The sequence below is a fragment of the Garra rufa genome, chromosome 10 (genome assembly GCF_049309525.1).
Source record: "Garra rufa chromosome 10, GarRuf1.0, whole genome shotgun sequence".
Classification (NCBI taxonomy): Eukaryota; Metazoa; Chordata; class Actinopteri; order Cypriniformes; family Cyprinidae; genus Garra; species Garra rufa.
In genome coordinates, this window is record NC_133370.1 from 2,783,491 (window position 1) to 2,807,690 (window position 24,200).

The 24,200-nt window shown below is 32.8% G+C and overlaps 2 protein-coding genes across 2 annotated transcripts in view; both read left to right on the forward strand.

Moving 5' to 3' along the window:
* LOC141344657 (transcription factor E2-alpha-like) overlaps window positions 1-14,857 on the forward strand; it is a 33,401-nt gene extending 18,544 nt beyond the window's left edge. Inside the window, exons 10-17 of the mRNA XM_073849534.1 lie at window positions 514-592; window positions 710-786; window positions 1,834-1,989; window positions 2,923-3,031; window positions 4,352-4,487; window positions 9,519-9,748; window positions 11,986-12,105; window positions 14,395-14,857. Coding sequence (XP_073705635.1) covers window positions 514-592; window positions 710-786; window positions 1,834-1,989; window positions 2,923-3,031; window positions 4,352-4,487; window positions 9,519-9,748; window positions 11,986-12,098 — 900 coding nt within the window. The 3' untranslated portion in view covers window positions 12,099-12,105; window positions 14,395-14,857. The remainder of the gene's footprint in view (window positions 1-513; window positions 593-709; window positions 787-1,833; window positions 1,990-2,922; window positions 3,032-4,351; window positions 4,488-9,518; window positions 9,749-11,985; window positions 12,106-14,394) is intronic.
* Window positions 14,858-20,464: 5,607 nt separating this feature from the next.
* uqcr11 (ubiquinol-cytochrome c reductase, complex III subunit XI) lies at window positions 20,465-23,460 on the forward strand. Its single transcript, XM_073849695.1, has 3 exons — window positions 20,465-20,514; window positions 22,872-22,998; window positions 23,217-23,460. The coding sequence occupies exons 1-2, from the start codon at window positions 20,465-20,467 to the stop codon at window positions 22,990-22,992; spliced, it is 171 nt and encodes a 56-aa protein (XP_073705796.1). The 3' UTR covers window positions 22,993-22,998; window positions 23,217-23,460.
* Window positions 23,461-24,200: the final 740 nt, after the last annotated feature.

Below are 24,200 nucleotides of genomic sequence, written 5' to 3' on the forward strand. Positions count from 1 at the left end.
TGTATTATATTATATTATATTATATTATATTATATTACGGATTTATACATGGATGTATGGTTTGTTAGGATAGGACAATATTTGTCTGAGATGCAACTATTTGAAAATCTGCAAACTGAGGGTGCAAAAAAATCTGAATATTGAGAAAATCACCTTTAAAGTTGTTCAAATGAAGTTCTTAGCAATGCATATTACTAATCAAATTAAGTTTTGATATATTTATGGTTGGAAATTTGGAAAGTATCTTAATGGAACATGATCTTTACTGAATATCCTAATGATTTTTGGCATAAAACAAAAATTGTGACCCATTCAATGTATTGTTGACTATTGCTACAAATATACCTTTTGTCTTCCAAGGTCACATATTGCATTATATTATATTAGGAAATATACTGTATATAAATTAAATGCAAGTTTTTTTTTTTAAATATATTAAAGTATAAAATATAATTAGTGATATTACCCCATGCTCAACCCTATACTTAATATTGTCTCTTGTGCTTTTTTTAGATATATCCCTCTGACAATAATGGCAACAGCTTCTCCTCGAGCTCATCCACCCCTGTGGGCTCTCCTTCAAATGTTGCTGGTGGGTTTCCTGAAGGTTCTTGTCTTTGTAAACGGCTCTGTAGTGCCATCTGCTGTGTGATACTGGCAGCACTGATTGATCTGATGTCTGTATTGACATCTGTGTTTGTGTTTCCAGCTTCTGCATCTCAGTGGCCCAAAGGCTCCACTCAGCCTGCGCCATCTCCCAGTTTTGAGCCCGGTCTACAGGCACTGGTACGTTCCTCTGCATCACCATAGAGCAAATTTAGAAAGAAATATAAATTTAGAGTAATATAGCTAATTAGTTGATAAAAATGCATTTTACATAGGCATACTTAAAGGATTAGTTCACTTCCAGAACAAATATTTACAGATGATGTACTCACCCCCTTTGTCATGCAAGATGTTCTTGTCTTTCTTTCTTCAGTTGTAAAGAAATATTTTTTTTTTTTTTTTTTTTTTTTTTTTTTTTAGGAAAACATTTCAGGATTTCTCTCCATATAGTGGACTTCTATGGTGCCCCCGAGTTTGAACTTCCAAAATACAGTTTAAATGCAGCTTCAAAGGGCTCTAAACAATCTCAGCCAAAGAAGAAATGTCTTATCTAGCGAAACAATTGCTTATTTTCAAAACAAATTGACAATTTATATACTATTTAACCTCAAATGCTTGTCTTGTCTAATCTCTGCGGTGCACATGTGTTGTCTGTGTGATCTGGGTCAATACAGTTAGTTGAAGACGAAAAAAAAAATTTCCGAGTTTTTTCGACATACCCTAACTTTAGATTAGACTTGGATTACACAGACTACACATGCACATAGCAGAGACGAGCCAAGACGAGCATTTGTGGTTTAAAAAATATATAAATTGTCAGTTTGTTTCGAAAATAACAAATCGCTTTGCTCGATAACACCCTTTTCCTCGGCTGGGATCGTTTAGAGCCCTTTGAAGCTGCATTTAAACTGCATTTTGGAAGTTCAAACTCGGGGGGCACCATAGAAGTCCACTATATGGAGAGAAATCCTGAAATGTTTTCCTCAAAAAACTTAACTTCTTTGTGACTGAAGAAAGAAAGACATTTAATATCTTGGATGGCAAGGGAGTACATTATCTGTACATTTTTGTTCTGGAAGTGAACTAATCCTTTAACTTTTTGTCCTCTGTTACCTTTGTTAGACTCACAGAAATAACATCTTCATCGCCAATATCAGTTCATACTGTCTAATTGTGCATTTGATAAAATTTTGACTGACTGCTGGAGTAATTTTTTTTTTTTTGCAGAATAAGCTGGATGACCGTCTGGGTGAAGCGCTGCATGTGTTGAGGAATCATGCGGTGGGAACAGATATGCACAGTTTACTGAGCGCTCATCCTGGTGCAGCGGCTCTGGGCTCCATCAGTCAGGCCTTCGGGCTCGCCAGCCGTCTGCCGGGTCTGGTAAGTGTGAACGTGGCCAACGTTTAACCCTATGATATCTTAATTTTTTCCCAAATTTCATTTAATGGTTACATTTTCGTAATCAAAGCATGTTTAATTGAAGAACTCTTGAAACTTACACTTACCTAAACTTACATAAAATGTAACAATTTATTAAAAGTTTTCCAAAACATGACATTTTGATGTAATGGAATTGTTGAAAATTTTATTTAATTTTTCAAGATTAATTAACTATATAGAAAACTGTTTAATTAATCTTGAAAAATAAAATAAAATTTAAACAATTCCATTCTTTTCAACATGCATTTACGGTTTAAAAAATGTACTCTGTAACTAAAATCTGATTTATTTCTGTGATCAAAGCTGAATTTTTTTAGCATCATTACTGCAGTATTTATTGTCATTCTAATATGCTGATTTATTATCAGTGCTGGAAACCGATGTGTTGCTTAATATTTTTTTTGGAACTGTTCCTTTTTTCAGGATTTGATGTATTTAAAAAAAAGTTAAAAAGAACAATTTATTTAAAATTGAAATCATTTCTAACAATGTACACTACTGTTCAAAAGTTTGGGGTCAGTACATTTTTATTTGTTCTTTTTTTTTTTTTTTAAAGAAATGTTTACTTTTATTCAGCAAGGATGTTTTAAATTGACAAAAAGTGATAGCAAAGACTTATAAGATTTATATTTTTAATAAATGCTGTTCTTTTTAACTTTTTATTTATCAAAGAATCCTAAAAAAAGTATCATAGGTTACAAAAAAACTGTTGCCAAGGCAGGAATAATGGCTAATGAAAATTCAGCTTTGCATCACAGAAAAAAAATATTTAAGACTTTTGAGTTTCAGTGTGCATCCGATGATAGTTTTGTCAAATGAAATGGCAGCATGTCAAATCGGCATGTATTAACCATCTCCTGTTTTTTCCTATAGATGTCAAATCACAGTGATGATGCAGGTTTACCACAGTCCAGTGTGCTGCTGCAGGGACACCACGCCCCCCATCAGGCCCCACCCACTTCTCAGTCCGACGTCTTTACCAGTCAGTGCTACTCTTTATGACATTATATTGGTTGAGATTCATAAATGATATGCTTTGTGCAGGTATTTTAGCAGATGAGCATGCAAAATGGTTTAGTATTGTGTGTTTTTCAGTGCAAAGTTCATGGGTTCGATTTGCATTGAATGCATGAAATCGATAAAATGCGTATCTTGAATGCAATGCAAGTCGCTTTTGAGAAAAGCATATGCCACCGTTCTGGCCACGTACACAGTGCAGCTAAATTCGGTTGTCAGTTCATCTTTTCTCCTTAACATTGCAGCAATATACACGTCTAATTTTAATATTTAAAAATCTAACTTGGAAAAAGCGGCACGCTATCGAGGTACCTGCCGCCCCACAAACCTTAATTTAATACAGAATTATTTTAAGACAATACACCACAAGCAAAATTGCACTTGTTAGTTTTGAGATTTTGTGCCATTTAGCTTTTCATAACATGTTTCAGAGACCTAAAATACACATTTAAGTGTTTATATTATTAAACTTTTATACACTTGCACCTTTATATTTTAATTACAACACATACCTTTAATAGTTTTTTCTCCACTTCAGCAGCACTTACATACACCAAAACTTAGGTTTTTATTCCTCTCTATATTCTGAAGGACTTTACAGAAGGGTTTGTTCATATATCATTCACAATGATTTATGTAGCATGTTATTCATAAAAACATGGCAAAAATGAACTTCTTTAAAAACAAGGAGTTTTTTTCCTCCACTTCAGTAACACTTACATACACCAAAACTTAGGTTTTTATTCCTCTCTATATTCTGAAGGATTTTACTGAAGGGTTTGTTCAAATATCATTCACAATGATGTTTGTAGCATTTTATTCCTAAAAACATGGTGAAAATGCATATCCTTAAAAACTAGGAGTTTTTTCCTCCGCTTCAGTAATGCTTACACCAAAACTTAGGGGTTTATTCATCTCTATTTTCTAAAGGATTTTACTGAAGGGTTTGTTCATATATCATTCACAATTATTTTTTTTTAGCATTTTATTCCTAAAAACATGGCGAAAATGAACATCTTTAAAAACTAGGAGTTTTTTCCTCCACTTCAGTAATGCTTACATACACCAAAACTTAGGGGTTGATTCCTCTCTATTTTCTGAAGGATTGTACTGAAGGCCATTTTATTCCTAAAAACATGGCGAAAATGCTTTTTTTCTCTCTACTTTAGTAACACCAAAACTCGTCACCTTTAAAAATTGCAGGATGATTTTTCACAGTGCTGTTGTCACACAGTGTCATCAGCATTTTCTGTCGCTAATCTCATGTTGTTGTTTTTTCTGGCAGGTCTTTCTCTGCCTCGTTCCTCTAACGTCTCCAGTTCAGATATAAAGCGAGAAGATAAGGAAGATGATGAGAACCTGTCTATTGCAGATAAATCAGAGGACGAGAAGAAAGATGGAAAAAGCCGCACACGATCAAGGTACCTGCCTCCCCACAAACCTTAATTTAATACCAGGAGAAATAAATATACAGGACTTGTGAAAAGTTTGGAATAATTTAGAAAAATACAGTAAAAAGAGTGAAATATTATTATAATTTAAATCAGCTGTTTACTATGTGAATATCTGTTAAAATCTAATAGGATTGCTGTAATAAAATTTTCTGCAATTTTTAGCATTACTTCAGTCTTTACTGTCACATGATCCTTCAGAAATCATTCTAATATGCTGATTTGCTGCTCATGAAACATTTCTGGTTATTATCAATGTTGACAACAGTTGTGCTGCTGAATGTGTGTAAAAACTGAGATACATTTTTTAGGATTCACAGATGAATAGAAAGTTCAAAAGAACAGCATTTATCTGTAATTGAATCTTTTGTAACTTTGTAAATGTCTTTACTGTGTTTTGACTAATTTGAGTCCTTGCTGTTTTTTTTTAAATAATAGTGTATCAAAATTTCTACATAAATAAGCAGCACAACTGTTTTCAACATTGATAATAATCAAAGGTTTCTTGAACATCAAATCAGCATATTAGAATGATTTCTGTAGGATCATGTGACACTGAAGATTGAAGTAATGATGCTGAAAATTCAGCTTTGCTCACAGCTATAAATAATTTTTTTACTATATGTGACCCTGGACCACAAAACCAGTCATAAGGTAAAATTTTACAAAACTGAGATTTATACATCATATGAAAGCTCAATAAATAAGCTTTCTATTGATGCATAGTTTGTTAGGATAGAACAATATTTGACCGAGATACATCTATTTGAAAATCAGGAATCTGAGGGTGCAAAAAAATCAAAATGCTGAGAAAATCACCTTTAAAGTTGTCCAAATTAGGTTCTTAACAATGCATTTTACAAATCAAAAATTACATTTTGATATATTTATAGTAGGAATTTTACAAAAAATCTTCATGGAACATGATCTTTACTTAATTTCCTAATGATTTTTGGCATAAAAGAAAAATCAAAAATTTTGACCCATGCAATGTATTTTTGGCTATTGCTACAAATATACCCCAGCGACTTAAGACTGGTTTTGTGCTCCAGGGTCACATATATTCACATAGAAGGCTATTTGAAATTACAATAATATTTCACAGTATTTACTGTATTTTGTTCAAATAAATGCAGCCATGGTGAGCAGAAAAGACTTATTCCTAAAGCATTAAAAAGTTCTCATTATTCAAAACTGTTAACAGCCAGTTTAGTTGTATTAGTAAACACTCAATACACTCAATGTTTCTACCTCCAGCAGTTTTATGATTGGTCCAGTTTAAAACATTGAGTAAGGTACGCGTCGTTCCTTGTCAGTGTGCCCTGATTGTTTTGCCTGTAACCCCTCTCACCACTTTGTTCCTTCAACCCATGAAGTCAAGACGAGGAAGATGATGAGGACTTGCCGATTGAGGTGAAGGCGGAGCGGGAGAAAGAGCGGCGTGTGGCCAATAACGCCCGTGAGCGTTTGCGTGTGCGCGACATCAACGAGGCCTTCAAAGAGCTGGGCCGCATGTGTCAGCTGCACATGAACAATGAGAAACCTCAGACCAAACTGCTCGTCCTGCACCAGGCCGTAAACGTTATTCTCAACCTGGAGCAGCAAGTGCGAGGTCAGTGTGTGCGGCTGACCTCCGATCAGTGCTCAGGCACGAGATCTCAGACACCGCGGAGATCTGTCTGTGGTCGGGACACCTGAATGGGTTACGAGGGGAGGAGGACGGAATTATTGATTAGAGATATTAAATGCATGATGGATAAAATGCATATGCATCTAGGTTCAACACAAGTTAAATTATTTTAAGGCAAGACACTACAAGCAAAAATGCACGTTTAAGTGTTTATTTTATTGAACTTTTATCTATTTGCATTTGTAGATTTTAATTACAAAACATACCTTTATTAGTTTTTTCTCCACTTCAGCAGAACTTGCACACACCAAAACTTAGGGTTTTATTCCTCTCTATATTCTGAAGGATTTTACTGAAGGGTTTGTTCATATATCATTCACAATAATTTATGTAGCTTTTTATTCCTAAAATAATGGCGAAAATTAACATCTCTAAAAACTAGGAGGTTTTCCTTTGCTTCAGTAACTCTTACATACACCAAAACTTAGGGTTTTATTCCTCTCTATATTCTGAAAGATTTTACTGAAGGGTTTGTTCTAATTTAATTCACAATGATTTATGTAGCATTTTATTTCTAAAAACATAGCTAAAATGCATGTCTTTAGAAACTAGTAGGTTTTTTCCTCCACTTCAGTAACTCTTACATAAACCAAAACTTATTGTTTTATTCCTCTCTATATTCTAAAAGATTTTACTGAGGGGTTTGTTCATATATCATTCACAATTATGTATGTAGAATTTTATTCCTAAAACATGGCGAAAATGCATATCTTTTAAAAACTAGTACTTTTTCCTCCACTTCAGTAACTCTTACTAACACTAAAACTTAGAGGTTTATTCCTGTCTATATTCTGAAAGATTTTACTGAGGGGTTTGTTCGTATATAATTCACAATGATTTATGTAGCATTTTATTCCTAAAATTTTTTTTTTCTTTCTGTTAACAGTATTTTCGGATTTTTTAACTGATAAAAAAAGAAATCCCAAATCCCCTCTGTAAAAATCTTTAACTCTAATATGTCAAGAAAATACAACAAAAAATTTGATACTGGCTTTGTCCAGTGTTCAGAAAAATCTTTGCAAAATAGTGCATCTTCAATTAGACAATGCCTCGTTTGTGTATTTAACTATAACACTCAGAAAACTTGTAGTGCAAAAACGTTACCAATTTTTAACGTAACCAATCCACTGGAGAAGTATGATGATGTTTATTAGTTAAAAGTTTTACCTGTTCACATGTGTTGTCTTGCCTTAAAATACATTCTAGAAACAACCTATTAACGCCCTGGCTACCCTGGCTGTGTTAAACTCAAAAATTAACATTTATCTTGGTGGTAATTCTTTTGAGATGCATAATGTAGTATGTTACGTAACCCTCCTGCCTCCAGCCCACACAGGTGTCTGTTTAGGGTGATTGTGGGACTGTCTGCACTTTCTGTAACTGTGCATGTGTTTTCTGTCTGTCATTTCATGTTTAGTGCTCATCCCTTCCTGTTTTCTGTTTATCTCACCTGCTTGCAAGATTCACGCAACTAACAGACTCAGATTAAAGCTTGTTAGGTATTTAATTTAGGAAGAGTTTTAAAGGATATTACAACTGAAAAAAGCATCATGAAAGTAGCCTAAATTACTTGTGCGCTATATTCCTAGTCTTCTGATGTTTTGAGAAACAGACCTGAATTTAAGTTGTTCACAGACAATCATTTTGTCCGCTGTAGTTCTTACATTTTATTCATGCCACAACACTAAAGAAACAAATGACGTAAAACTTTACGATTTATGTTTTAGTTACGTTTTTATTTTCCAGTTCCAATTTCAGTCACAAAACATGATCATACAACTTCAGAATACTTGAAATATAGTGCACTAGTTGTATGGACTACTATTTAAGACATTGCATGATGCATTTTTGTCATTTTTTTGGAGTTGACAACATCTGTGCCCAATTATTTTCCACAAAATGACATGCGGATTGACTAAATGATGGCATTTGGATCATTCCTTCAAGACTAGCATGAATGCAGCCATTTATGCATAATGCATGCAACCATCCTGATTTCCACAGTGGAGATAATTTCAAAGCTTCTGTTTGTCTTTCCCCAATTGTTCAATCCTTTTAAATCTGTCTTTATACATCTTATATTTTCTTTCCCTCCCCCCAATTTGACTGTTGGGTGTCTGTAACCCCTTCAGATCCGCTGTGAAAAGCTTTTTCCGCAGACATTAACCCCGCAGATTAGAAGAGACGGACCCGTTCTTTTATGTTTCCTCCTTAACGTTTTACTCGCTTCGGATTGTGACGGTCTGATTAATGCTTGCATGTCATGTTTAACCCTCTGTTTGCCAGGTTGTTTTTCTTTTTACCATCTCTCCATCTGTTCTTCAGCCCTTTTCTTTGCAGATGGCCGCAGTGGTTTTGTGTCTCATGCTGTATAAATGCATCTCAGCAGCGGGATGCGTTTACGATGAGACAGTCGCATTCACCTCATCCTGTCTTCTGTCTGGCTCTCTCAGTGGCAGTGTGTGTTTCTGTTCGGTTCTTGGCAGACGGTGCATCTCTCTCATCTTGCTGTCCTCTCGTCTTGCGCTCTTTCGCTCCGCAGCAGATCCCACAGGCCTCCTGAAAGCCACTGACACTGTAATGCGTAGCCTCCGGCTGTTTTTTCTTCGAAATTGCGTGTCCGCTCACAATTAAAGAAAGATGCTCCGGGTCGGTTATATCCCGCTCTCTTCTCCGCGCAGCCACCGGATCCCTCTCTGCAACCTTCGTATAACGGCAATCAGAGTTTTAATTGGTTCACTTCCAGTCTGGAGTTTAAAATTCAGCATTTGCTTCTGCTTTTCAAATCCTCTTAAATATCTGTTTAATGTTGAACAGAATTTTTAGGCCATTTTAAAATGGTGGTAATTTTCTTTAGTGAATATATACAGAAATATAGAAAAAGATTATAATGAATGTTTATAATCTAAATAATGAATATAACTCATTTTGTAATGAATATACAGGGTTATATGTAGTGAATATATATTTGATTGTTGTTGTTTTTTTTTCAAAACGTTCCAAAACTATTATAAAAATAAATAAGAATATACATAAGCATATATATTTATATATAACATTTAAAAAGTATGTCAAAGTAATGTTAATAATTATAATTTTAATTTTAATTTTACATATGTATATAATTATATAAGTCAATAATTTATCAAATGTATATTCACTAAAGACCCGTGTAGAATGAATTGCAATTAACGTTCTTCAGCAGTAGTTCAGTAGTAAGGTTTTTCTGACTTAATGAAGCTGAAAGAGTTAATTTAGTATTAGAATGGACTTAACGAGGTGACTAACGAGCGCCTGGTCGCCCCTGGCAGCAGCCTGTCGGAGGAGTGTCTGACGGTGGAGGAGAAGGAGCAGCGTGAGCGCGAGCGGCGCATGGCCAATAACGCTCGGGAGCGGGTGCGCGTGCGGGACATTAACGAAGCCTTCAGGGAGCTCGGCCGCATGTGTCAGCTGCACCTGAAGAGCGACAAGGCTCAGACTAAACTCATCATCCTCCAGCAGGCCGTGCAGGTCATCCTGGGCCTGGAGAGACAGGTGCGAGGTAGGACGAATCCCTCTGAACCGCCACCGTCCTGCCGAGAAACACCAGACACACGCACCGCCGCTGCTGCTGCTGAGAGCTACGCGTCTCTTTCCTCGCTTTGACCGCCGCCGTGTGCTTGTGTGATGCTAACCTGTGTGTCCCTGACCTTTAGCATCTTTCTCTGCACATTCTGCTTTGTTTAACGTGATTTGCACAAGTAGTGATGTTAAAAATCTTTCTTAGCAATCCTCGGTTTAAAAGTTACAATTTCAGTTGATTCATAATTGGATTAATCTGACAAAAAACATGTCTAAATTATATTTCACCCCCCCCCCCCCCAAAAAAAAGCATGGTATTACCATGGTATACACTGCCACTCAAAGGTTTGGGATCAGTACGATTTTTAATTCCTTTTAAGGAGACTTTTCTATGGAAGCACGTTTTTTTTCTCAGAACTGAGATCTCACAATTATGAGTTATAAAGTCAGAATTGCTAGATATAAAATCAGAATTTTGACACTTTTTCTCGCAATTCTGACTTTTATTCTCGTAATTGCAAGTTTGTATATGGCAGTTCGGACTTTTTTCTTAGAATTGTGAGATAGAAACTCTCAATTACAAGTTATAAAGTCCATTTCTGAGGAGAAAAAACATGTACACACAATTGCTAGTTTATCACACAATTCTGACTTAATTTCTCAGAATTGCGCAGTTATATCTCGCAGTTCTGACGACAGCTCGCAATTGCAAGTTTATTTCATGCAATTATGACTTTTTTCTCAGAAATGCATGATGATACAAACTCACAATTCTGAGTTTTTTTTTCTCGCAATTGCGAGTTTACATCTCGCAATTCTGACTGTTTTTCTCCGAACTGAGATATGAACTCACAATTGCTAGATATAAAGTCAGAATTGCGAGATATAAACTAGTTAGTATTTTGCAATTTTGACTTTTTCCTTGAAGTTGCAAGTTTGTATATCACAATTCTGACTTTTTTTCTTTGAATTGTGAGATATAAACTCGCAATTACGAGGTATGAAGTCCATTTCTTGAATTGTGAGTTTATATATGTCAACATCTCACTTAAGTTTATAATCACACAATTCTGACTTAATTTCTCAGAATTGCGCCGTTATATCTCGCAGTTCTGACTATAGCTCGCAATTGCGAGTTTTATATCATGCGATTCTGACTTTTTCTCGCAATTGCGAGTTTAAATCTCGCAATTCTGACTTTTTTTCTCAGAACTGAGATGTAAACTCTCAGTTGCTAGATATAAAGTCAGAATTGCGAGATATAAACTAGTTTGTATTTCGCAATTTTGACTTTTCCCGCAATTGCAAGTTTGTATATCGCAATTCTGACTTTTTTCTCAGAATTGTGGGATATAAACTCGCAATTGTGAGAAACAAGTCCATTTCTGAAGAGAAAAAATATTTGATGTTCACAGAATTGTTTATATATCTCAACATCTCACTTAAGTTTATAATCACACAATTCTGACTTAATTTCTCAGAATTGTGCGATTTATATCTTGCAGTTCTGACTTTATAGCTTGCAATTGCGAGTTTTTAGCGTTCAATTCTGAATTTTTTTCTCAGAAATGCATGATACAAACTCACAATTCTCACAAATTTTTATATCTCGCAGTTTTGACTTTAAAACTTGCAATTGCGAGTTTATATCTCACAATTTTGAGAAAAAATATATTAGTATGTCAGAATGATTTCTGAAGGATCATGTGACACTGAAGACTGAAGTTCAAAAATTCAGCTTTGCAACACAGGAATAAATTATATTTTTAAGTATATTAACATAAAAAACTGTTATTTTGAATTGCAATAGTATTAAATAATTTTACTTTTTTTCTCTTAATTTATAATCAAATAAACAGAACATTAATGAGCTTTAAAAAAAAAAACATTAAAAATCGTACTCATCCCGAACTTTTGAGCGACATTGTATATCCAGGAGTGATTAGGCGTTTAGGCATTGTAATACTAAGATACTGTTGTTTTTATTAATGAGCCATTACGATTTGTAGCATTTCATGACAACTAAATGTGTTTTCCTGATCAATTCTAAATATTTTATAATACCATTTCTGGAGTAAATCACGTGCTTTCTTCCTCTCACCTGCTCTTCCATCATTATATAAGTGTGAATGTTTGAGAAGCTGCTTTATCAGAATGTAATCTGACAGGAATCGCTCACAGACTTTAATATCTAATGTCAATTGCTGTTTCATTCAGAGCGTAATCTGAACCCGAAGGCCGCGTGTCTGAAGAGGAGAGAGGAGGAGAAGGTCACAGGAGACCCGCAGATGCTGTCCGGTCTGGGTGGGGATGGACACGGCCATATGTAACATTCAGGTGAGCTTTACATGTGTGATTATGATGATGCAATTGAATATTCATGTTATATTCGTGCATTTGGCAGATGCATTTATCCAGAGTGAGTTGCATTGCATTAAAAGTATAAATTTAATTAGTTTATGTATTCCTTGTGAGTCAAACCTAGAGGTTTTTACATATTTAGAGCAGAATCCTATGAAATCAGTTTTGTTTTATTTCCCAAATTTCATTTTATTTTTGTCTTATTTTGGGATTCCATTGTTTCGTTGAAATTTTTCTGTATTCCATTTTATTGGTTAAATTAAATTTTAGTTGTCAAAAAGCTTGTCTAATAAATTATGAAACTTACTAAAACTACATTAATTACTTTTAAGAGCCTGTAAAGTGTTTTTGTTGTTACTTTTTCCCTAATTTAGGTAAAAATTATTACTTTTTTTTTTTATCATTCTGAATTCCATATTTTTTCTGTTCTTGTTTTTGTTCCGTTTTTGTTTTTTTTAGATTCCATTTTCATGATTGAATTAAATTTTATAAGTCAAAATGCATGTCTAATTAATTAAAATCATTAAACTTTCATAATTTAACAACAGGTTCCTTACCAAAATTACACATTTTTCCCCTGAAATTCTTTATTTTTTTTTTTTTTCTGTTTTTTTTTTTTCCCGGATTCCATTTTCATGGTTGAATTAAAGGAGAACTCCGGTGTGATATTGACCTAAAGTGTATTGAATCATGATACCGAGTGTGAACGTACCTTGCATATTTCATCTCGGTTTGTGTCCAGCTGTCCGAAATCTGGGGTCAGTTAGCCGATGCTCACAACAGGCTGTCTATGAGAGTGAATAGGGCATCGGAAAAGCCATGTAAATAAATCACTGTTTTACGCCATTTACGAGGCACAAAGTAGCTCCGCACTTCATCGGTAGACTTCCAAGGGCCCTGACATTTAAAACGAGACATTGAGAACTCAGAAAAAGCACCGGTAGTTTATTTACAAGAAGATTTATACAGACAGTACCTGGGAAAGAAAATCCGGTCGCCGCCATCCTGAACTTAGTCACGATAAATCGAGTGTCGAGCACCAATGAATTTATCAGGTTATCAACGTATCAGGTTGTAGTTTCCTTCGTGCTCGACACTCGACTTATCGTGACTACATTTAAGATGGCGGCCACCGCTCTGTTCCTGGTGGAAGATGTCTGTATAAATCTTCTTGTAAATAAACTACCGGTGCTTTTTCTGAGTTCTCAATGTCTCGTTTTAAATGTCAGGGCCCTTGGAAGTCTACCGATGAAGTGCGGAGCTACTTTGTGCCTCGTAAATGGCGTAAAACAGTGATTTATTTACATGGCTTTTCCGATGCCCTATTCACTCTCATAGACAGCCTGTTGTGAGCATCGGCTAACTGACCCCAGATTTCGGACAGCTGGACACAAACCGAGATGAAATATGCAAGGTACGTTCACACTCGGTATCATGATTCAATACACTTTAGGTCAATATCACACCGGAGTTCTCCTTTAAAACTTCTTAATCAAAAGGCATGTCTTAATTCATTAAAATCATGAAACCTAACATAATTTAGCAACCGATTATTAACAGAAAGTACATTTTGAAGTTTGATTTTTTTTTTTTTTTTGGTCATATGTTGTTGCTGTATTATTTTATATTATTTATTTTTTTCCCTAAACTTTAGTTTTATTTTTCTCAAATTTTTTGTTTATTAATCAAAAAAAAAATGTCTAATCAGTTGAATTCAGAAAACTTTAACAATTTAGTAATTTATCAACATCTAGCATTATTAGGCCCCTATGAAATATTTAATATTTTAAAAAAAACAATTTTTTTTTTTTTTACTATTTTATTATTTAATTTTTGGATTTATGTTTTAATACAAATAAATGAATAATAACTGGTAAACAAATGAATGCATAAAACTTAAACAGTTGAATACATTTTTTTTAATGTAAAAATGTTTTCTTTTTTTTTTTTGGCAAACAAAGTGCTGTTAAATTAAAGAGTTTTAATAAAATTATTATTATTATTGATATTGCTATTACTTTGGGAAATGCATTCTACTGTAAAGTAGAAATATTTCTAATAATTTCAAGTGAAACCAAACTTTTATTTTGAAGGGTTGTGGTGAAGTGTCTGTTTCTGTTGATAGTTTAATGCTGGTGAAGTGAACTCCACTAGATTTAAGTTCCAGTGTGAATCTGCTTTTACTCTGTATGAATGAAAAACAGCCAAAATGAAAACTAATGCATTCAGATGAGCTTCTAATGCCGTTTCCGTTTTTCCCGACAGATCCTGCCGTAAGGAAGCTCTCCGTCGACGTGGCCTTATCTTCCCGTTCTTGTTCCAGAGTCCACACACATTACACACATTCGTGATTTATATATTATAAACAGATGTGTTGAAGACTCGCATACACACCGTAACTTCCCGAGCCGCTCGTCCGGCTCCGAAACACAGTATGTCCTCACCAACACACGCGATCGTGGACCATCGGTGGAAATCACCCGTGAGAAACAGCGTCTGCGGGCCCGGACCGTCCTGCTGTTTGATGGTGTGCTGTTGGATTTACAGTGTGCTGTTATATAGCACACAGACACACACCACCCATGAGCTCAAGCTCCGCTGCGGGAACAGATTCCTTTTTTTCTAGTCCATGTATTCGAGTTTGACTTTCTTTTGTACCGTTTTGTGTTTATGATGTAGAAAGAAATGTGCAGTTTTGATACGCAATGTTTATGGTTCTGTTTGGGGATCGCCACTAATGCGTGAATCCCACAAAAACGGACATTTCACTTCGAAAAAACATTTTTATAAGGAAAATTAAGCCTGTTTTATGGAACATTAAGATTTTTCTCCTTGTTATAATTCAAAAAAGTACTCTAAGGTAAAAAAAAAAATGCTTAATTGTTTATTGCATGTCCTTTATGCATTAATTTATCTTTAAATTACAATTTGTTTTTTGTTTTTTACTGTGTTACATTACATATGTAAGGATATAAGAATACAAACATAAGTCATAATGATCCCTAAAAAGGCATTATTTTCTTCAGGTAAATTTATTTTATTTCATGGGTGAAATATCTGAACATGTTTTTGGTTTTCACTTTAATTTCTGCCATCATCCAAAAAAATGGAAATATTTTTTTTAAAAGTAAATTAAGCCTGTTTCGGGCATTTAAAAAAAGAAATACATAATTGAGTGTTTCTTGCATGTCCTTTATGCTGATTTAAATTATTACATTACATATGTAAGGATGTAAGAATACAAAAATAAGTCATAATGATCCTAAAAATTGGCTTTATTTTATTTCTGAACTTTTTTTTTTTTTCACTTCAATTTCTGCCATCCAAAAAAAATGGAAATTTTTAGAAAATTAAGCCTGTTTTACAAAACATTAGGATTTTTTTTTTTTTTTTTTTTTTTTTTATGGGGGTGAAATATTTGAACATGTTTTTGTTTTTCACTCTAATTTCTGCTGTCATACAAAAAAAGGGAAATATTTTTTTAAAGAAAATTAAGCCTGTTTTACAAAACATTAGAATTTTTCCTAATGTTTTTTCAAAACAAAAAACAATAATGTAGTTTAGTGTTTATATTTTGTGTTTTTTACACTGATTTAAATTTACGTAATTGTATTACAGTGTTTTTACTGTATTACATTTAGAAAAATAAACACTTGGACGCATTAAGTTAGTGAAAAATAATGCATAGGGGTGAAATTTCTGAACATGTTTTTGTTTTTCCCTTTAATTTCTGCCATAATTTAGTTTTTTCAAGAAAATTAAGCCTGTTTCGGGCATGCAAAACAAAAAATAATTAATGTAAATGTGTTTAGTGTTTATTTCTTGTGTTCTTGACACTGATTTAAATTTAATTAATTGTATTACAGTGTTTTTACTGTATTACATTTAAAAAATATGTAAGAATGACAAAAATAAACACTTGGGCACATTAAGTTAATGAAAAAAAAATGGAAAAGTCAGTATGCAATAAAATAAAATAAAATTGACCTGAATATTTTTTTTTTATAATGTTTTTGTTTTTCACTTTAATTTTTGCCATCATCCAAAAAAAGGAAATATTTTTTCAACAAAATTAAGCCCATTTCAGGCATGCAAAATGAAAAAGCTTAGTTTTTTTTATTGATTTTATTTTTTCGGAGTGAAATATCTGTCTGTGTTTTTGTGGGATTCACTTGTAATATCTGCCATCATTCACCAAAGTACCAGAGCTTGTGTTTTTCATTGTGGATTTCTTAAGTATTGGAAAACGCTGGATAAAATTTCTCTTGCTTTTTTTTTTTTTTTTTGTCTCTCATTTCCGAGTAACTCATTTGATATGATGGTAAACCGAACCACGCGTATGAACCGCAGAGAAAACCCCCGGGAAGCGTCTCTTTATGCACATGTGTGACCGAGTCTGAGCATTTCAGCCATGTATTACCACACGTTTCTGACTCCATCTCTCCATTTGCTCCGGATGTGACGTCCGTTTGGTTTTTTAGAGGAAATCTGACTACTCGACTCAGATTTGATGGCTAAAGTCGTGCATTTGATCAACTGAACGAATTTGCTGCCACTTCTTGTCAATATTTCTACACAAAGTAGAGGAAAAAAAAAATAGATGGCAAGGGTCTTACCAAGGCGACCCGGAGTTGTTTTTTTACTTCTTTTATAAAGTTGTGTTAATTGTTTGTGTTTACTTGTTTTTGTTATTATCTGTGTTGATTTTAAATGTTAGATAAATGGCAAAACTAGTGCTGAAGTACGCCAGGAACAAATTGTGTTTCGTATTTCTGTTGCGATTTTTCTTACGCCAGAGCTTGGGAATTAATTTGTCGCTTAGAGATGCCAATTTTGCGTTTAACCACACAGAAATGTTCCTTATTGTTGATAAGGTGAATAATCACTGTGCCCAAAATTTAGCAAAAATGTTGATCGGTAGATGTTTTGGATCCAAATTGAAAGGAAACACAGTGCTGAGTTTATCTCTAGAGATCCTTTTCTTTTCTTCGTTAGTACTAACATCGTCTTTTGCGACTAAAGGACGATTATATGAATTCTTCTTGTTTATGTATTGCAAAAATGTAAACTCTTAAAGGAGAGAGAGAGTGGCCTTCCTCATTCTCCGGCGGCGGGGAGTGATTCTGTACTAGTGCCTGCATCGTTTTGTTCAGTTTTATCCTGGAGTCAGTCAGGTTTTTATTCAGACGTCACGTCTTGTGGCATCGACTTGAGAATATTTTATAAATTCACATCAAGAGGGACGTGAGAATTCCAGATGTATGTTAAGTGAATTCTTGCTCCTCTGAGCAAATAAAGTACTTTCTTTGTAAACATGCATCTGTTTGTGTCCATTCTGTTCGTACACCTATTTTTAGTCTCAGATCTGATCACAGGGATCTTTGGAGGAATGTTTGTTTCCTTAGTGGAGGAATCATCTTTACAAGCCTTCGAAACGTCTCATCTTTTGAGGAATGTTTGTTTTTTGCATTGGATTGCATTGCATTTTATGTTTGGGTTATTTCAATCTTGTCTTACTAAAACAAATTATTAGAGATATGTAGAGTTTTTACATTTTATATGAGTGTCTGCTATACTGTTATAAAGATTCTGGATTCTATTTCCTTTCTTTTCTTTTTTTTTTTTTAGAAAGTTTAACAAATGTAATAAAAGTTTAACTAAAACTACATTTTATTGCCCTGTGAAATCTATTTAATTCTTTTTTCCAAATTCAGTTTTTTTTTGTCAGTTGTATTTTCTTTCTGGAGTTTAATGATTCATTTAATTATTAAACTCCAAATTTATTTTATTATTCAGAAAGCATGTCTAATTAATATAACAACAATTTTTGTAAAAAAAAAAAAAAAAAAAAAGTTGTAAAAATGACAGTTTATGGCTGTATGTAATTCTTTTTTGTTTTCGTTTTTCCCCCCCAAATTCTTTGTTTATTAATCAAAAATAATGTCTAATCAGTTGAATTTAAAACATTTTATTTTTAAAAATGGTCCAGAAGTTCAGTTAAAAAGTATTGCTAGTGAATTGAAATCATGGAACTAAAAGTTTACCTAAAACTACATTTTATTGTCCTATTAAATCTATTTAATTTTTTTTCTCAAATTCTGTTTTTTTTTTTTCTTGTGATTTTAATGATTCAGTTTAATCAGATAATTATTTTATTAATCAAAAAGCATGTCTAATTAATATAACAATTTTTTAGAAGTTACAGTTTATGTATGTAATGGTTTTTTGGCCATATGTTGTTGGCTGCTTTTTTTTTTTTTTGGCCAGAATTCTTTGTTTATTAATCAAAAACAATGACCAATCAGTTGAATTTAAAACATTTTGTTTTTATAAATGGTCCAGAAGTTCAGTTAAAAAACATTTCTAATCATTGAAATCATGAAACTTGCATAATTTAACAACAGTTTAACAAAAAAAATAAAATTTAGGGCCTTATAAAATGCCTCTTATTTTTTCCCCAAATTAAATTCTGAATTCTATTTCCTTTTTTAAGTATGTTTAATTTAACAAAATTTCAATAGAAGTTTAACTAAAGTTATATTTTATTGCCCTATGAAATCATTGTTATATAATTTTTTTCCAAATTCTGTTTTTCGGTTGTATTTTTTCCACTGGATTTTAATGATTCAGTTTAATCAGATTATTTTAATAATCAAAAAGCATGTCTAATTAATAAAGCAACCATTTTAAAAGGTATAAAAAAAATCACAGTTTAAGGCTGTATGTAATTTTTGTTTTTTTTTTTTGTTTTTTTGGCCAAAATTCAGTTTTATTTTTCTTTGTTTATTAATCAAAAATAATGTCTAATCAGTTAAATTTAAAAAATGTTATTTTCAAAAAGTTATCCAGAAATTCAGTTAAAAGGCATTTTTAATAATTGAAATAATGAAACTTGCATAACTTAACAACAGTTTAACAAAAAATATGTTTTAGGGCCTTATAAAATGCGTCTTATTTTTTGCCCAAATTCCATTTTTCTGCTGTAATTCTGGATTCTATATCCTTTTTTTAAATATGTCTAATTTAACAAAATTTCAATAATAGTTTAACTAAAACTACATTTTATTGTCCTATTAAATCTATTTAATTTTTTTTCTGGATTTTAAAGATTCAGTTTAATCAGATAAATATTAATCAAAAAGCATGTCTACTTAATAGAACAATTTTGTACAATTTTGTTACAAGGTTGTATGTAGTTTTTTTTTTTTTTTCCTAAATTCTTTGTATATTAATCAAAAATAATATCTAATCAGTTCAATTAAAAAAATGTAACAATTTAACAATTTATTAACATTTTTACACTACTGGGCTATTTTTCAAAATTTTCCAAAAGTTCAATAGATGGACTCTTGTTTCATATTTTAGGCTTTTTGGGGTTAATGCTGTTCAGAGACTTACACAAAACACAATATATGCAAGAAATCAGAAAGAGTAAATATGACAAAAAAAATTCAGGACCTACATGTATTATTAGAGAATACCAGTGTTGGAGGTAACGCGAGTTATGGAATCCGATTACTTTTTTTTTTTCAAGTTACTTGTAAAGTAAGGCTTTACTTTCTAATTTACTGTGTTTCTAGACTAAATGTCAACATGCATTTACTCATCTCACTCCCAGAATGGCGGCACATTATAAAGGTTTGTTTGAGCTGCGCCCTCTACTGTACAGACATCAATTTACATTTCCTTAAACTTATTCATTTGGCTTTGAAAAAGGTCTGAAAGGGCTTGTACATTTGCCCAAAATTAAACAAGCAAGCCCAGCTAACATGATTTTTTTTACGAGGAATTAAAGCAATGCACTACCTTCCATAAAAAGTAACTAAGTAAGGTTACTTTTTAGGGAGTAACGGAATATTGTAACGCATTACTTTTAAAAGTAACTTTCCCCAACACTGGAGAACCACTGTTAGAATGTGGCATTATTTAATTACAGATAGATAGATGGATAGATAGAAAGAAAATAAATTGTAATCGTTCACATACGAGCTGTTTCAGTGCGCCTCCTGCTGGATATCAAACTACTTTTATTCTCTTTCGTTTCACAAATTCCGTTTTTAAAATAACATTCATAATGTTCATATGCATCTTCTTGGTGACTTCTTTCAATTTTTAAGACAGAAATAAAAAAATGTTTAAAAAAAATAAATAATATAATATAAAAATAAATGCAATTTAAATGAATTAATTTATCGTACTTTTTATTTAGAGACTTTTACTTTGTAGCAGCCCTTCAATAACGAACTTCCGCGTATTGTCGCTCAGTTGATGACGCTTCATCCGCAGTTTTCTGTGCGTTTGCTTTAGCCGTCCTGCTCCTCACACACGTCTAATCATGTTGGGCAAAATAATCGGACAGAAATACGTGTCTGTCGCGAAAACATGGTAAGTACACGACAAAACACCGTACAACAGGATGACCCTGTCGTTTTGTGAAATTGATGTGTTGGTTTTTATTAATAGTGTTGTCCTTGTGGCGACCTGACTGTAGCTTGCTAAAGCTAATGAACTCAGGTCACGATAACACACGCTGATGGACTTAACTGTTGTGTTCTTTCGACTCTTTATGTCACTTAAAGTGCAAAAAATATTTATTAAATGGTGTGGTATGTGTTTATGAATGCGGCAGCTGTTTGTGTTTTCTTATCAGTGTTCAGACTGCTTTATTGTACAAAATAGTCATCAATACAAACGAGAAAAAACTGTAAAGTTGTGACAAACTGCTTCTTACATTGTTCAGTAAGATTTAAAAAAATCAAGAATATCTTTAGGATTATTTTACAGCCTGTTTGACCTTCGGAATAATATAATAATATTGTCAAATATAAACAAGAACATTACGTTTCGTCAAGACAAAGGGAAAAAAAACTCCCTTTGTTTTGAAAAAAAAACCTAATATTTTGGTTTATATTATTATTTATAGTATCTTTATTAAACCTCTGTGTTCTTGTCTTAACCTTCTTTTGCTTTTTTTATTAACAAAATGGTCAAGATTTGTAGTTTGGAAGTTTAGGAGAATTTTATAAAAGACCAAAAATTGAACACGTAAATTGCCTTATGATTCTATTTTGATAATCTTGTTGATGCCTTAATAGTATTACAATAAACATGTGCCTTTAACCTTGTAAAGCCTGACATATCAAATCATAGTCCGAAATGAAACTATGTTTTTCGAAATGAAAAAGTTTATTAAATCTTTAGACAAAATATTTTAAAAAAGTAAAATGTCTTTTTTATGTCTCCTATAGTCTGATATAGTGAGAATATGAAGGAAAAACAGCCCAGTTTTATTCAGAGACTCAACTGAGCAAAAATGTAATTTGTGCAGATTCTATTTTTTTTTTTCAATTTTCCATCCTTTTTTTCTTTTTTTAATTTTTAAAGCAGTACAGAAAACAAAACATACTTGGGTTATACCATAAAAACAAAACATGTAGAACACAGTTATATGTACATGCATTTATGTGAGGTGTATGTGTGCAACAGTTGTGTGGAGTATGTGTATCTCTCCATTATACATTTCCTAATATAGTAGAACAGCCTCTTCGTAGAGGCAGAACGTTTATAGAGCTAAAGGTAGGAGAGAGAAAGAAAAAAGAAAAAAATTAAGTAACTTAATTTTGAAAATTAAAGATAGAAAGGGAGAGAGAGAGAGAGTAAAAATAAATATATACACATTTTCATAATATTGATCATAATAAAAATATAATATTAATAAGAAAAAAAAATCTCTCTCTCTCTATATATAAATGTGACCCTGGACCACAAAACCAGTCATAAGGTTAAATTTTACAAAACTGAGATGTATACATCATATGAAAGCTCAATAAATAATCTTTTGATGTATGGTTTGTTAGGATAGGACAATATTTGGCTGAGATACATCTATTTGAAAATCTGCAATCTGACGGTGCAAAAAAATCAAAATACTGAGAAAATCCCCTTTAAAGTTGTTCTAATTAAGTTCTTAACAATGCATATTACTAATCAAAAATTACATTTTGATATATTTATAGTAGGAATTTTACAAACTATCTTCACGGAACATGATCTTTACTTAATATCCTAACAATTTTTTACATAAAAGAAAAATCAATACTTAAGACTGGTTTTGTGGTCCAGGGTCACATATGTATGCATGTGTGTATATATATTAATAAGTTAAAAAAATGGAACATAAATAAATAAATTAAAACAACGTGATGATTCTAATATTTATTTAATGAAATTCTGCTGCTGCTGCTTGTAATGTAAATCAATAAGATCTTTATAACAGTACAGCAGATACTGATTTAAATATCAGTGACCGCTCTATATCTCCAAAAAATATGTCTTAGTAAGATGAGATTGAAATGATCCAAACATGTAATGCAGCGATTGAGAGAAGAATAAATAAATGCTCCTCAAAAGATCCTGATGATCAGTTTTGACTCATTGATTTTTCTACAAAATGATTTATTAAGAAGCAAGTAAAGCCAAGCTGCTTTAGTCCAGTAAGTGTTCATCTGTAAATATTACTCAGGTTATTCTGACATTTACTTGATAAAAACCAGTCAAGATTTGACAGCAAAAAGACGCTTGTTCAACTCCACTAAAAGACCTTTGACTTGATGATCAAATCAATCAGACGACTGAAGGAATGTAGAAGATTGTGTGGAATAGTTCTTATCATTTAGAGGCCTCTGTGTATCAATTTCGATCCAACATCTTCATCATTTGCTCAAGACTCCCATGTTCTCCAGGGTTCCCACGCTCGCGGTCTGGGGTGGAGTTGGAGGTGTTGCTCTCGTTCACTTCACAGACTGGAGGCTCATCTTGGACTACGTTCCCTACATCAGTGGAAAGTTCACGAAGGACGAGTAGATGGAGGTTTGTTGTGTTTATCTCTTCATTAACTTTTCTAGACTTCAAGATCAGTTTGACTCAAGACTTATTTTGCATAGTATGATATGAAAATCAGTTTAACTGTTCAGTCAAAATAAAATAAATGTATCTGAGTCATTTTTTGCTCCAAAAAAGTTCTTTTTTTACTGCTTGTCTGAACAAAGCAAAGTGACTTTCTATTTGACTGCTTGTTCATGTTGTAGGTCAGGTTTGCTTCGGAAGGATTGAAGATGGAGATGTTTGTCACTGTTGGAGATGGAGACATCAATTCACCGTGTGAATCACCCTCTTTGTGTTCATCACTGCTAAAGAACAATGTGATATTTATTTTTTGGAGTGTTCAATCCATTTTTTCCCTCCTGGTTATTTTTCAGTGTGGATTACACTCATGAACAGAGTAAAGTCTCCTCATCAAAATCAAATGATTATAAAGCTGTAAAACCTTCATCGTTTGTTTCCACTGAATTGATTTCCAACTGAGTCATTAAGAACATCATTGTGGACCTGAACTTGGTTTTTAAATTTTTTTTGTGATCTCCATGTTATCCGCTTAACTGCGGGTCACTGGTGATGCTTGTTAATAAATAAATAGAAGAAAATAAGTTTGAGGTGTTTTACACTTTATGATCACCTAATGCGTGAGTTTACCATTATTATTATTATTAATGTAGATTTACATTCCTCTGATTTCTATATAGGTGACCTTGGACCCCAAAACCAGTCATAAGAGTTGAAATTGAAATTTGTACATCGTCTGAAAGCTGAATAAATAAACTTAACATTAATGAAGGGTTTGTTAGGATAGGGCAATATTTGAAATTCTGGAATCTGAGGGTGCGAAAAAAATAAAAATACTGAGTAAATCTCTTTTAAAGTTGTTTTAAAAGTTCTTAGTAATGCATATTACTAATCCAAAATGAAATTTTGATAAATTTACGGTAAGAATTTTACAAAATATCTTCATGGAAGTGATCTTTACTTAATATCCTAATGATTTTTGATATAAAATAAAAATTGATCATTTTGACCCATGCAATGTATTTTTTGCTATTGCTATAAATATACCTGTGCTACTTAAAACTAGTTTTAAGGTCCATGGTCACATATGTTTTTATCTTCAGTAAAAACTCTTGAATTAATGTGCATACATTTTTAGGTGAGGCTTCAAATCATTCAGTACACCCGGG